Below are 13947 nucleotides of genomic sequence, written 5' to 3' on the forward strand. Positions count from 1 at the left end.
CATCGCTCAGTTTGATGAAAAAGGAAGTCAGGTCAGATGCAGGAGATATGTTGTGTATGTAGTCCTGAGGTATGTGCCTTAGCTATGCTTATTGTTGTAAAAGCAAACCTGTTATTTTTAATGATGGTTCTTGCATACTTCATTTGCAGCCATCTCAATGTTGGTAAGAAGAGAGATCTTTGAAAACACTAAACTCATAGATTGATCCAGGTACTTGTCAACAGCCCCCCATTTAGATTCTCTTGTAAACTGCTGTTCCAGTCATAAATATTAAGAATCATATAAGCGTGTCTTCAAGGTCTTAACAAGACAAGGGACCTTTAATTCAAAGTCCTAGGAGTACCTCTTAGGTCAACAGCTTAACTCATCTCAGGTTTCAGCTCATTCAAGCCAAGCAGAACACAGTCTACCCCTGAGGCCACCGATTATCCAAGAATGAAAATGCCCGACAACCATTCATTGATTCTAATCTCTGATGACAAAGCAAATCAGATGGTGGAACCAACTTTCACCAATCAATCCTCTTTATAGATAAAGGCCTATTAGGTTTGGATCTCTATGCACCGCATGTTAGTGTTAGGTTACCACGGGCTCCGTGTCTAGGAAACAAACTTTCCTATAATCTGGTTTCTGTTTCTGTTTCCTTACAGGAAGAGCATTTTTTGTAATTCTAGTCACTTTTTCATTATCTGCTTTAATTGCAGTTGAAGATCCTTTCCTGGTGGTCGTGAGAGACACCATCATCTACGGCATTTCCTTGAACCCAGATGACAAAACTAATGACGCTATGGTGCCTATTGCTGGGCTTTGGAATGGTTATGACGTTGACTTTGATGACAGTGAACAGACCATCTACTGGGTGGAGCACCCGGTAAGTTTCTGGGCACAGACACCATTTACAGTTTTACAGACATGTACTATCAGGTATACAGGAGACATACTGTACAAACACTGATGATTTATGTATAGTTTAGCATTTAGTTTTCCTCCATTATGAACTATTTGTATATTTAAAACCACCTAAAAAAATGTGTCATCATCTATCCACCAGGGTGAGATCCACAGGGTGAAGTCAGATGGATCTAACAGGACTGAGTTTGCTCCGGCAGCTATCCTGGGCACCCCTGTCGGCCTGGCTTTAGACTGGTTAACAGAGAACCTGTACTACACCAATCCAGCTACACAGTCTATTGAGGTGAGACAAATAATACTTTGCCCTTTGTTTTTTTCCCTGTTAATACCGGCTTCACATGGCAGTATCTCAGTCAATCTCTTTCGGTTATTGCACTTGTAATAGCAAAATCCAGGGATTAGGGTGCAAATAAAAGAACTGTCACAGCCCAGCTATGCAGTACAATAAATGCCCCTGCTTGTGTTTGTGCTCGGCCAGGTTTTGAAGTTGAGAGGGGAGGTACAGTACCGGAAAACTCTGATCACAAATAACGGCTCTCCAACTGGCGCTGGCTATCCTGTTGGCATTGCAGTGGACCCAGCACGTGGGTAAGCCCCATTTAACACAGTCCTGGCACAGTCCGTTGTCCCCACAGCTACTGAGCTCTAATAGCCTCCTCGTCGCCATCTGTTGTGCCTCTAGAGAGAACTTAACCGGTGTTACTGAATACCACAGTGCACTCCCAGACCCCAGCAACTTTCAGTTGGAAGAAAGAGGAATATTCATAGCTATCCCTACTTAGAGTAATATTTAGCCATTTAGCAGTAATTTAATATGAAAACCTTGGAACTCTGATCATGTCTAACACCTTGTGATCATTTCATTGTCAGGTATCACTATGTCCTCTGTTGGTTACATTTATACCAAACATTTTATACATGATTATATAACTCTAGTTTACTAATAACCTTTGGAAACTAACCTTATGTTATAATCTTAGAAAACTGTATTTTCCTGCAGGCAAATACAAGGTTAATGCTCACATTTAGTTTGACCAAACAGCATCTCTCACAACCATCTATGCTCTTAGACTGCGGAGGAAATATATATATCTAGTCGTAGGTTGTACATATCTGAGACACAAATGCTAATATTCAGTTTCATACATCTTTTAAGCAAACTCTACTGGACAGACCACGGAACAGAAAGTGGTATCCCTGCCAAGGTGGCATCTGCAGACATGGATGGGTCAAACCCTGTCACCCTGTTCACCAACAACCTGGATCACGTTGAGTTCATCACTGTGGACATCCAAGAAAACAAGCTGTACTGGGCTGTTACAAGTACTGGCATGGTGGGTCTTCAAAATATTAATTCATGTTAATCCTGGTGACTGTACAAAATACAGACACTGTATTTGACGGTCCAACATCGAATCTCATCAGATTGAGCGTGGTGATCCAGATGGGAGTAACCGTATCACCATAGTGACGGGACTCTCTCACCCCTGGGGTGTGGCTGTCTATCAAAACTACCTCTACTTCACCGACCGTGACTTTGAGGTCATAGAGCGCGTGGACAAGTCCACGGGTGCCAACAGGGTTCTGCTGCGAGACAACATTTCTGGCCTCAGAGTTCTGAAGGTTCACTATCGAGAGAGTAAGTCGCGCAAGGAACAGAATCACTGTGACAAATAGTCGGTTCTCATTCGCTGTTCTCTTTTTGACTTATTTCTTGCATTTGTCTTCTCTCTACAAACTCAGCCTCTGCTGGTATATCCAATGGCTGCACTAACAATATGGGAGTGTGTGAGCAGCTCTGCCTGCCCAGGCCGCAGGGTCTGTTTACTTGTGCATGTGCCACAGGATTTAAACTCAATGCCAACAACAGGACCTGCGCTCCCTACCAGTCCTATGTCGTTATCTCCACTCTGTCTGCTATCAGAGGATTCAGTCTGGAGGGGGCAGACCACTCCGAGGCAATGGTGCCTGTGGCTGGGAGAGGTCAGCGATTCTCAGATTACTTATAATAAAGTTTTTAAATCCTCATTAACTTATGTTAATGAGCTGAGTTTAGGTGCAGTAATGAGCACAATCTCTATAAAGCAAACGTTTGTGTTATGGTTATTATGATGAATATGAACTATCAGTAATGGTCACTAATGACTGCATTAACCTCTTTCAGGTCGTAATGCTTTGCACATTGATGTACACATGGCTTCTGGATTCATCTACTGGTGTGACTTCAGCAGCACTGTGTCAACACAGAATGGGGTCAGGAGGATCAAACCAGATGGCTCAGGACTACGTAGCATAGTAACATCTGGAATAGGACGCAATGGGATACGAGGCATTGCTGTGGACTGGGCTGCAGGTAGGCTATTTAACTAATTTATTTAACTAATTTAGTAAGTCAGAGTGTGGCAAGCTAAGCTGCCTTCGTTATGTCCGTTATTTGTTCTCTGACTTTCTATATATTTTTATCCATGTGTAGTATTTATTAAATGTCATTTATTAGTCTCTCATGCTTACACATTGCAGATCACAGAATGCCACACACACTCTATATATGATATGTAATGTAAACAATGTAATTTGAGAGAATAAGCAAGAGCTGGGCTAATTTATACTTGTGGTGTGATACAGTTCTCAGGCTGAAGATAGACTAGGGACAGGACAGAAGATTTAATTAGCTGGTTTAGTAAAAACACAGAGAGCCTCAGGCAGGCTTGCCTGTTTGCTTATTACTTATTTATTGTTGTATGTCAATAATTGAAGGCATAACAATTGTACAGCTACTTTATTTGTGTCTTCTCACAGTTAGCAGTATGTGATTGATAATCTTATGCTCTCATCACCTACAAATACAGTATATGATGCCACTTTACACACTGAGTTTCTGGATTCTGTTCGTAGGGAACTTGTATTTCACCAACGCTTTCCTGACTGAGACATATGTAGAGGTGATCCGCCTGAACACGACGTTCCGGAGAGTGTTGCTGAAGACCCAGGTGGACATGCCACGCCACATAGTTGTGGACCCCAGAAACAGATACTTGTTTTGGGCTGATTATGGTCAGAACCCCAAAATTGAGCGAGCGCTCCTGGACGGAACCAACCGCACAATTTTAGTGTCATCAGGCATTATCACTCCACGGGGTCTCGCTCTGGACTGGCAAACTGGCTATGTCTACTGGGTAGATGACTCCTTGGATATGGTTGCCCGAGTTAACCCTCAAGGAGGGGAGACAGAGATAGTTAGGTACGGCAGCCGCTACCCAACTCCTTATGGCATCACGGTGTTTGAGAATAGCATCATTTGGGTGGACAGAAACCTCAAGAAAGTGTTTCAGGCAAGCAAAGAGCCCGGCAGCACAGAGCAGCCTGCTGTCATCAGAGACAATGTCAACATGCTGAGAGACGTTACCATCTTTGATCAGCGGACCCAGCCAACCACTGCCCAAGAGCTTAACTACAACCCCTGCATTGAGGCCAATGGAGGCTGCGCACACTTCTGCTTCGCATTACCAGGTTCTAACAACCAGAACAAGAAATGCAGCTGTGCTTTTGGGAATCTTGCGGCAGATAACAAGACCTGTGTAGTATCAAGAGACGATTATGTCATCTACACGACTGAGAGCACAGTGCGCAGCCTGCGCCTCGACCCTGAGGATCATGCGTTGCCCTTTCCTGTGGTCAATGTGCCACGTACCTCGGTGGCTCTGGATTTTGACCTGACAGACAGGAGGATCTACTTTACTCAGAGCTCAGGTGCAGGAGCAAGCAAAATCAGCTACGTCAGCTTGTCATCTCCCACTTCAGCCCCTGTAGTGGTGGCTTCAGGTAGATTTTGCACTATAACATTAATTTGTTGCTCTGGGGACTTGTTGTATGGATCTAGCGATTCTTGGTGATACTGTTAATGGTAGTGTGGTCTGTGTGTTTCGGCAGATCTAGGGGCTCCTGATGGCATTGCATATGACTGGATAAACAGAAGGATTTACTACAGTGACTACGTTAACCAGAGCATCAGCTCCATGTCTGTCGATGGCTCCCAGAGGACGATTATTGCCCATGTGTCCAGGCCAAGGGCCATCATGCTGGATCCCTGCAGGGGGTAAGACTTACCCTGTACACAACACAGCACTGTCTTTGTTCTTTGGATTGACCTGAGGGATAATTCCTTCCTTTTTTCCAGATACATGTATTGGACAGATTGGGGAACCCATGCTAAAATTGAGCGTGCTACCTTAGGTGGAAACTTTAGAACAGAGATTGTGAACAGCAGTTTGGTGTGGCCCAATGGACTGACCCTGGACTATGAAGAACAAAGACTGTATTGGGCAGATGCCAGCTTGTAAGATCATTAAAATTTAACCATCAGAAAATGCATTTGTCTATAACCGTGCCTTGTTATTCTCCAACTACTGCTATTCACATTGTTGTGCTCTGCCATTAGACAGAAAATTGAGCGATCTTCACTCACGGGGTCTAATCGGGAGGTCATCGTTAGCACTGCCATCTACCCCTTTGCTATGACCATGTTTGGTCAGTTCATCTATTGGACAGACTGGAACACACGCAGTATCTATCGGGCCAACAAGCACGATGGTTCTGACCAGACCGTCATGATTCAGAACCTTCCATCTCGGCCAATGGACATCCATGTTCTGGCCAGAAGGAAGCAACAGCAGTGTGAGAGCCCCTGTGAGCAGTTTAATGGAGGCTGCAGCCACATCTGTTCTCCAGGTACAAGAACTTTGTGCTTTAGTGTAATATTCCTGCAGTACAGTTGAACACCCCAGTAAACGACATAAACTGTTTTATTTTTTTATTTTATTTTATCAGGACCAAATGGAGCTGAGTGTCAGTGTCCATCGGAGGGTCGCTGGTACCTCGCCGACAACAAGCACTGCATCCCTGATAATGGAACGCGTTGCCAGCCAGGCCAGTTTACCTGTATGAATGGCCGCTGTATTCGCGCCCAGTGGATATGTGACAATGATGACGACTGTGGAGATGGCAGTGATGAGCTGGAGAGAGTCTGTGGTAGGGAGTTCTTAAATATAAGAACTTTGAATTGAAGGAAACTTTGGAATTCATTGGATTCCCTACTTTTGTTTATTTCTCAATAAACTGAATTAATCTAAAATCTCACAATGTTTATTGTGACCCTCCTCTCAAAAAGTAAATCGAAGCTCCACTCTCTTTTCTATTACATGCAGTTCTGTTTCTTTTACTTACTTTCACTAACACTAACATATTCTGTTTTTTGCTTTAACAAATTTCTTTCTTAGGACCTAAATCTGACTTCACTAATGTTGGTGTGTATGCTTGCACTTTGTGATCAAATTTTCATTAACATGCTCCCTTAATAATAATAATAATAATAATAATAATAATAATAATAATAATCCAAATCAACACTAACTGGTGAATCGATGTGCTTCTTTGCATGCAGTCCCACAGTTGCTGTCATCCTTTATTGCCTTGTCAGGTAAAATGATCTTCATGAGTATATCAGCCGTCTTTCTGCTGTGGCTAGTTCTCTCACCGGTCTTTGAATCTGATCCACAGCCTTCCACACATGTGAGCCTACAGTTTTTACTTGTGGCAATGGTCGATGTGTGCCCTATCACTACCGCTGTGACCACTATGATGACTGCGGGGACAACAGTGACGAGGTCGGCTGTCTGTTCAGGCCATGTGACCCTAACACGGAGTTCACCTGCAACAATGGCCGCTGCATTGCAAAGGACTATGTTTGCAATGGCATCAACAACTGCTATGACAACGGCACCTCTGATGAACAAAACTGCCGTGAGTGTCCTGCCATTGAAATTACACAGAGGTAAACCTTCACAAAAGTGGTTATTAATTATAATATGTCCTGTATATGATTATCAGCGGACAGAACCTGCCAACCAGAGCAAACAAAATGTCAGTCTACCAACATTTGCATCCCACGTTCATACCTGTGCGATGGAGACAATGACTGTGGGGATATGAGCGATGAGAGCCCTACACATTGTGGTGAGTTCAAGAAAGGAGCCATATTATGTTTATTCCGTTTCTGGTAATCTACAGAATGTAGGCGAACCAGTCTTTTAAACCTACTGAAGGTTAGGAGGTTAGAGTCAGAACCAGATCAGTCCTTGCCTTGCCTTTTTGTTGGCATGTTACGATTCCCACGTGTGAGTGATTTCATGCCTTTTTTTAAATGTCTTCTTCATAGCTACATCCACATGCTCCCAGACTGAGTTCCGTTGCTCCACCGGTCGCTGCATTCCCGCCCACTGGTACTGTGATGGAGGAGCAGACTGCTCTGATGCCTCTGATGAACCCCACTCCTGCAGTGAGTGTCGCACAACTCTCTCACCCCCCCCTGGAATGGGCCTGTTGGCTTTGTGTGTGTGCCTGCCCCCTCCCCATTATCAGCTGCTCAGTAATTGTGTGTTTTTGTCCGTCCGCCAGTCTGTATCTCTGGGCTGGTGTGAGAGAGTGCTGTGAGTGATGTAGCGGAGAGTGCGAGTCACTGGTGTATTTCTTTGTTGACGATGTGGTCAGCCAGGCCTCCTGTTGTGTGCAGCATTCCTCTGCGGTGACGCCCCTCATCTTCCTCTGACAAACAGCACCTCCCCCTCCTTTTGTCCACCAGGGGTTACAGAGCCTCACTTTGGCTTTTGTTTAGATAGTTCACCATGCATGGGAATGTGGAGTTGCCATGACTATTTTGAAAGCTTTGCCAGTCTTGTATTGTTCCTTCCCTATTGGTTTAAAAGCAGTGGGGGAAGTAGCCGAGATAATAAACAATTACAAAAAAAAAAAAAAGAAAAAAAGATACAGAAGGATTAAGATTTATATTGGATTTAAATCTGTTGACATAAGTTATACAGTCACAGCACTATATGTGTCTTGTTATGTGTTCTCTGCAGTCTGAAGTTGTTCGTTTTTTTCCCTGCAGCCACATTGGTCCGAACTTGCAACACAGACCAGTTCCGCTGTGATGATGGCAGGTGCATTGCCTCCTCCTGGATCTGTGATGGGGACAATGACTGCGGTGACATGAGTGATGAGGACCAGAGACACAACTGTGGTACGCATCTCTTTTTCCTTACTGCTGTCATTTTGTAAGATACTTCTTCCAACACCTAACTAGTTGTTCCTGTCCTCTCCTAAGAACCCACCCTCTTATGTTTTACTACTCTACTACTACTTTACAGCTACTCTACGTCTTTTCCCTCTTCTGCTTCCTTCATTCTCTTGTTATTCAGAATGTTGATGGATTAGGTTGTACACCACTGGGAGAGTGTTGCAGGGGAGACAGTGTCTTAGCATCTTAGTGTCCTGATGAAGGTCTCCAGTCCGTGGAGCTGACATTCCTGATTTCTCCTGCCTCACTCGTTACTTTGTGCATGTCTCCTTTCTCTGGCTTCCTGGCTCAGGGAGGATCAAGACTCTTATTTCTCACCAGTGTGTGCTCCAACAATAAGATGCCTAAAGCAAAAGTTTTCAGCACTGCCTGAGCCTCTGTAGGAGACTCACATCAAACAATGTGAATCAATCATTAGGTGGATAAAGAATTTGAGGTTACGGCTGCATGTTTTGAAATACAGTTTGGAATGTTTGGATTGCAAGAAATGCAGGTTGACACTGGGTCATCACCATCATTATTTATCTTCTTGTGAATTTTCGTTTTACAGCCAATCGCACCTGTTCAAGTGCAGAGTTTACCTGTGTGAACAATCAGCCACCTCAGCGGAAATGTATCCCTCGAGACTGGGTGTGTGATGGAGACGCTGACTGTGCGGACGCATTAGATGAGCATCAAAACTGCACACGCAGATCCTGTGGCATCAACGAGTTCACCTGTAGCAATGGCCTCTGCATACGTAGTCCCTACAGGTGAGAGGAAAGACTCAATGAAATATTATAAATGGCACCTGTCATCAGTCTATCTGAATATGTGAGTTGATTTTTTGTGGTCTCTTTTAAAATCAGGTGTGATCGTCGTAATGACTGTGGGGACGGCAGCGATGAGCAGGGCTGCACCTACCAGCCCTGCCAGCAGCACCAGTTCACCTGCCAGAATGGCCGCTGTGTGTCCCACGACTTTGTCTGCGATGGGGACAATGACTGTGGCGACGAGTCTGATGAGCTGGAGCACATGTGCCACACACCAGCACCGACCTGTCCCCCTGCAGAGTTCAGATGTGACAATGGACACTGTATCCCCCAGAGCCAGGTGTGCAACAGGAACGATGACTGCTCTGACAACAGCGACGAGAAGGGATGTGGTGAGTGTGAAGATATGTTGGCTACAGAAATGCAGGAAGTTGTACGTGTAAATGCTGATGCCTCTCATACAGTTGCTGCTCTTATGCTTCTCTGACCGTAGGTATTAATGAATGCACAGACCCCTCCGTCCATCACTGTGATCACAATTGCACTGACACACCCACCAGTTTCATCTGTACTTGTCGTCCCGGCTACCGGCTCATGTCCGACAGGAAAACGTGTGACGATATAAATGAGTGTGCTGAGACACCGAGCGTGTGCAGCCAGGTCTGTGAGAACACTGTTGGATCATACGTGTGTAAGTGTGCTCCAGGATTCCTGCGAGAGCCCGATGGTCGGAGCTGCCGTCAGAACAGCAACATTTCCCCCTACCTCATCTTCAGCAACCGCTATTACCTGAGGAACCTGTCAACGGATGGGCAGGCCTACTCTCTGATCCTGCAGGGCCTGACCAGTGTGGTGGCCATGGATTTCGATCGCGTCGACAAGCGTCTTTATTGGACTGATGTGAGCCGCAGAGTGATAGAGAGGATGTCCTTCAACGGTAGTAACAGAGAGGTGGTGGTCAATGGAGTTCTTCATGGCGAGGGGCTCGCTGTTGATTGGATAGGCCGGAAACTCTATTGGGTGGACAGCTTCTTGGACTGTCTAAAAGTGTCGGAATTAGATGGTCGATTTGTGAAGAAACTGGCTGAACACTGTGTCGATGCCAATAACACTTTCTGTTTTGAAAACCCCAGAGGTGTTGTGTTGCACCCCAAATATGGGTGAGTATGAGGCAGGTCTCAGGCAGAGCAATCAATAAATCGTTAGGGCTGATGTGTCGCCTGCAGTCTCGCCAGCAACACATAAAGGAGGATTATTATGTATGTTTCATCTTATTTTGTTATTACGTCTTTACATTTTTTGTCAATTTATTGTTAATGCTTTAATTTGTGGGTCTGTAATTTCAAGTATGTTGGAAGATTTCTGGAAAGAACTATGTATTGAAATGTTGTACTAATTATAGGAATAGTTGTAGCAGTCGGCAAGCATATAGTCTATTAGTAAGTTAATTTTGCAAGCATGTTGCCTTTCGAGGTTTTCTACATTCTAGTAACTCAAGCTAGTAATTAAAATGAATTGCATGGAAATATGCCAATTTTTCTTGGGTATCTCTTAGATATGTGTACTGGACTGACTGGGGGGACAAAGCCTTTATAGGCCGAGTTGGAATGGATGGAACCAACAAAACGCCCATCATTACCACCAAGATAGAGTGGCCCAATGGGATCACCATCGACTACACTAATGATAAACTCTACTGGTCCGACGCTCATCTCAATTACATCGAGTAAGTACATTGAGTTTGTCAGGAAATGCTCATGCTTTTTCAGCCTGCAGTAAGTGGAGTGAGACACATGACCCCCTTTCTTTTCTCAGGTTCTCAGACTTGGATGGCCAACACAGACACACAGTGTATAATGGAGATTTACCTCATCCGTTCGCTCTAACTGTGTTTGAGGACACTGTATACTGGACTGACTGGAACACGCGCACAGTGGAGAAAGGCAACAAATATGATGGCTCAGGTCGTCAGGTCCTGGTTAACACCACACACAGGCCATTTGACATCCATGTGTGTCATCCTTACAGACAGCCGATAGGTGAGTTAACTAGTTAAAAACCTCAAAATCTTCAATTGACAACATTTTGTCCCTCTTGTTTTACAAAATAATTAATTAATCAAGTCTTATCTTGACATGTCCACCTAAAGTTGATTTCAGCACGGGCATTTGCTCCTGTTTGAACAGTACCTTGGTTGTATTTGCTCAACTCCGCTGAACTGTTTGATTGTTTGACCGACTGTGACTCTTCCTCTGACAGTAAACAATCCCTGTGCCGTGAACAATGGAGGCTGCTCTCACCTGTGCCTGATCCGTCATGGGGGGCGAGAACACACCTGCGAGTGCCCAGACCATTTCCTGACTGTCCAAATAGGAGGTGTGACTCGATGCCTTCCCATGTGCACCAGCACCCAGTACAGATGTGCTAACAATGAACGGTTTGTAAACATTTCTCATATTTATTTGACACGCATCCTTTTAAAGATCAGTATATTATCAAACTGACGCCACAGGTAATATTATGTGTAGTTGTCATGCCAGGAGTTTTTTTTAACATCAAAATTCAAAACTGAAACTAGATTTTTTATGTTTAATAATTTTATGTTTTATCATCTTTACTGACAAAATGACCAAAAACTTTTGGAAACATTATTTAGGTAAGTAACTTTATTCACTGATAACCTGTCTTTATAATGAACTGTAAAGAGCTCCAGTCACTTTGGAAGAACAGCACCCTCTGCTGTCTGTGCCTCATATTTCTGAGGGCAGCAGAGGCTTGGCTGAGCTTTTTGAAGCTTTAAGATCATTTTTTCTCAGCCTTTCAATGCCAGCCAGACTTAAAGAAGTTTAAGAATTGTGGTTTGGAGTTTGTTATATATACTTAATTTGTGACTCACTGTCGTCTGCATTATTCAACATGTTTCTCACTTAATCTCTAATTTTTGGTCATCCTGCTTCAACAGCTGTATTCCCATCTGGTGGAAATGTGACGGTCAGAGGGACTGCAGGGATGGATCAGACGAGCCTTCCACCTGTCCGTCTCGGCACTGCAGACTCGGGCAGTTTCAGTGCAACGATGGAAACTGCACGAGTCCTCACTTCCTTTGCAACAGCAACCAGGACTGTCATGATGGGTCAGATGAAGACCCTGTGCTGTGTGGTAGGTTATGTTTGTTACTTACTGATACTTCTGACACTTCATTGTACTGTTTACTCAGTTGTGTCACATTACTATTTTTATATTTTCTTCCCTTTAGCTACACACCAGTGTGAAACCCATCAGTGGCAGTGTGCCAATAAGCGCTGCATCCCTGAGTCGTGGCAGTGTGACGGTGAGGACGACTGTGGCGATCATTCTGATGAGGACCCTTCCCACTGCTCCACCAGGACCTGCCGCCCTGGACAGTTCAAGTGCCGCAACGGACGCTGCATCCCTCAGAGCTGGAAATGTGATGTTGACGACGACTGTGGCGATAACTCTGATGAACCATTAGAGGAGTGCAGTGCGTCATAAACCCTTTATGTCTGCTTTCTTTAATTTAACAAGGAATAACATTTCAGTGCCCTAATGTGTGTTATCTTTTCACCATAGTGGGGCCAGCATATCGATGTGACAATCACACAGATTTTGCCTGCAAGACCAACTACCGCTGTGTGCCCCTGTGGTCTGTATGCAATGGCCACGATGACTGCAGAGACAACAGCGATGAACAGGGTTGTGGTGAGTCTGTGACTGAAGAAGACGAACTGAGGACCTGCTTGAATCATGGCAATGATTTGAAGATTGTTTATTATTATCACTCAATCAGAACCTTGAAAAGTCAGCTTCCTCTCAAACATTACAGAGTGAGGTGGAGGGAGATACTGATGGAGAGCGTTTCAGCACTCCCCCTCCCCCACAGTTTACCTCTCTCTGAGAGCACCACAGATTTATTAGCTGTCTGGTATGGGTATATATAATATGTGTATATGTGTGTGTGTTCTTACTCTGTCCTTGTGTGGGGGCAGGGTTCACACAAGTCTCTTTGTACTTTGTTACGATCCAAACACACTTGCCGTGGCCCTCCCGTCTCTTATCAGAGGCCCTCACTCCATTAGTGCCATGCCTGCGCAGGAGGGGAGATCTGTACTAATCTTCCTTTAAGAATGTAGCAGATGGGCCAGGTGGAGGGCTAGGAGGGCAGGACTAGCTAGCTCTGTGCTATCTTTGACCCCCAGCACTGTGTGGTAGAGATGGCTCAGACCAGCTCAGCTCTCCTCCACTCCTCTCCCTCTTGTGCTTCTCGTCTCCGGCACTTATCCTCTACAGACACATACCGGCATGGATAGAGGTCACCCATCTGTCAGAGGCATGGTGCTCTCCTCCCTCTACTGTATGACTATTGCAGTTTAATTAAAAATGAAGTCTTTCTTTCCAAACTTTTCTTTATTACTTCAAATTTAAAAGTCGTATTGTACAGTCTCTCATGTGTCGTGATATTTGATATTGGAAAACAGTTTCAACAGTGTTTTCAATCAGCCATTTAATTTTTAATACACTATTTTTTACGCTATGTTGCTTTCATTGAGCTGACACTAAACTGCAAAACTGTATTCATGTGCCTGCTCTTTTCATAGATGAACTGACCTGTGATCCTAGTGGAGACTTCCGCTGTGATAACCACCACTGCATCCCACTGAGGTGGAGGTGTGATGGGGACAATGACTGTGGGGACGGCTCTGACGAACGCAGCTGCAGTGAGTGCTTCACCCTGACTAATGAAGTTACTCCGTCTGTACAGTGAAAAGTCAAATAAATTGTGTATAAAAGTGTCGTTCAGGTTGGTTTACTGCAGGACTTGTGCTCAGCTTCTGTGACTTATCCAAATTTAAAAGGAGTGTTGAAGACACAGAATAATCCTCCATTACAGAGGTTTTGTAAGAGGCTAGACTTGTCTACTGACAGCGAAGTGCTGAAAGAGGCAGTCTTATCAGCTGCTAGAGAAACAAGCTGTCCTCAGTGTGTCAGAAAGAGGGAGTGAGGGAGTCTGTCACCCTTTGCCCTGGAGAATTAAAACATGTCTGAGGATATGCTAGTTAATAAGGATAATGTAGTTTCTCAAAGTAGAAAGCATGACTGCGGTTAAATCATCGTGGTGCCGCTCCCATTGCT

At 44.5% G+C, this 13947-nt stretch overlaps 1 protein-coding gene across 2 annotated transcripts in view; it reads left to right on the forward strand.

The window, feature by feature from the left end:
- Window positions 1–13947, forward strand: part of lrp2a (low density lipoprotein receptor-related protein 2a) — a 39343-nt gene that overhangs the window by 18156 nt on the left and 7240 nt on the right. For both annotated transcript variants that reach the window (XM_026377432.1, XM_026377434.1), the window contains 26 exons: window positions 705–871; window positions 1052–1195; window positions 1391–1500; window positions 2069–2246; window positions 2338–2551; window positions 2656–2895; window positions 3077–3265; window positions 3808–4734; window positions 4843–5008; window positions 5090–5248; window positions 5351–5640; window positions 5740–5940; window positions 6469–6711; window positions 6799–6924; window positions 7127–7246; window positions 7856–7987; window positions 8595–8796; window positions 8893–9188; window positions 9290–9956; window positions 10352–10522; window positions 10612–10835; window positions 11056–11233; window positions 11759–11955; window positions 12053–12298; window positions 12388–12516; window positions 13413–13532. In XM_026377432.1, coding sequence (XP_026233217.1) covers window positions 705–871; window positions 1052–1195; window positions 1391–1500; window positions 2069–2246; window positions 2338–2551; window positions 2656–2895; window positions 3077–3265; window positions 3808–4734; window positions 4843–5008; window positions 5090–5248; window positions 5351–5640; window positions 5740–5940; window positions 6469–6711; window positions 6799–6924; window positions 7127–7246; window positions 7856–7987; window positions 8595–8796; window positions 8893–9188; window positions 9290–9956; window positions 10352–10522; window positions 10612–10835; window positions 11056–11233; window positions 11759–11955; window positions 12053–12298; window positions 12388–12516; window positions 13413–13532 — 6036 coding nt within the window. The remainder of the gene's footprint in view (window positions 1–704; window positions 872–1051; window positions 1196–1390; window positions 1501–2068; window positions 2247–2337; window positions 2552–2655; window positions 2896–3076; window positions 3266–3807; window positions 4735–4842; window positions 5009–5089; window positions 5249–5350; window positions 5641–5739; window positions 5941–6468; window positions 6712–6798; window positions 6925–7126; window positions 7247–7855; window positions 7988–8594; window positions 8797–8892; window positions 9189–9289; window positions 9957–10351; window positions 10523–10611; window positions 10836–11055; window positions 11234–11758; window positions 11956–12052; window positions 12299–12387; window positions 12517–13412; window positions 13533–13947) is intronic.

The sequence above is a fragment of the Anabas testudineus genome, chromosome 21 (assembly GCF_900324465.2).
Source record: "Anabas testudineus chromosome 21, fAnaTes1.2, whole genome shotgun sequence".
Taxonomy (NCBI): Eukaryota; Metazoa; Chordata; class Actinopteri; order Anabantiformes; family Anabantidae; genus Anabas; species Anabas testudineus.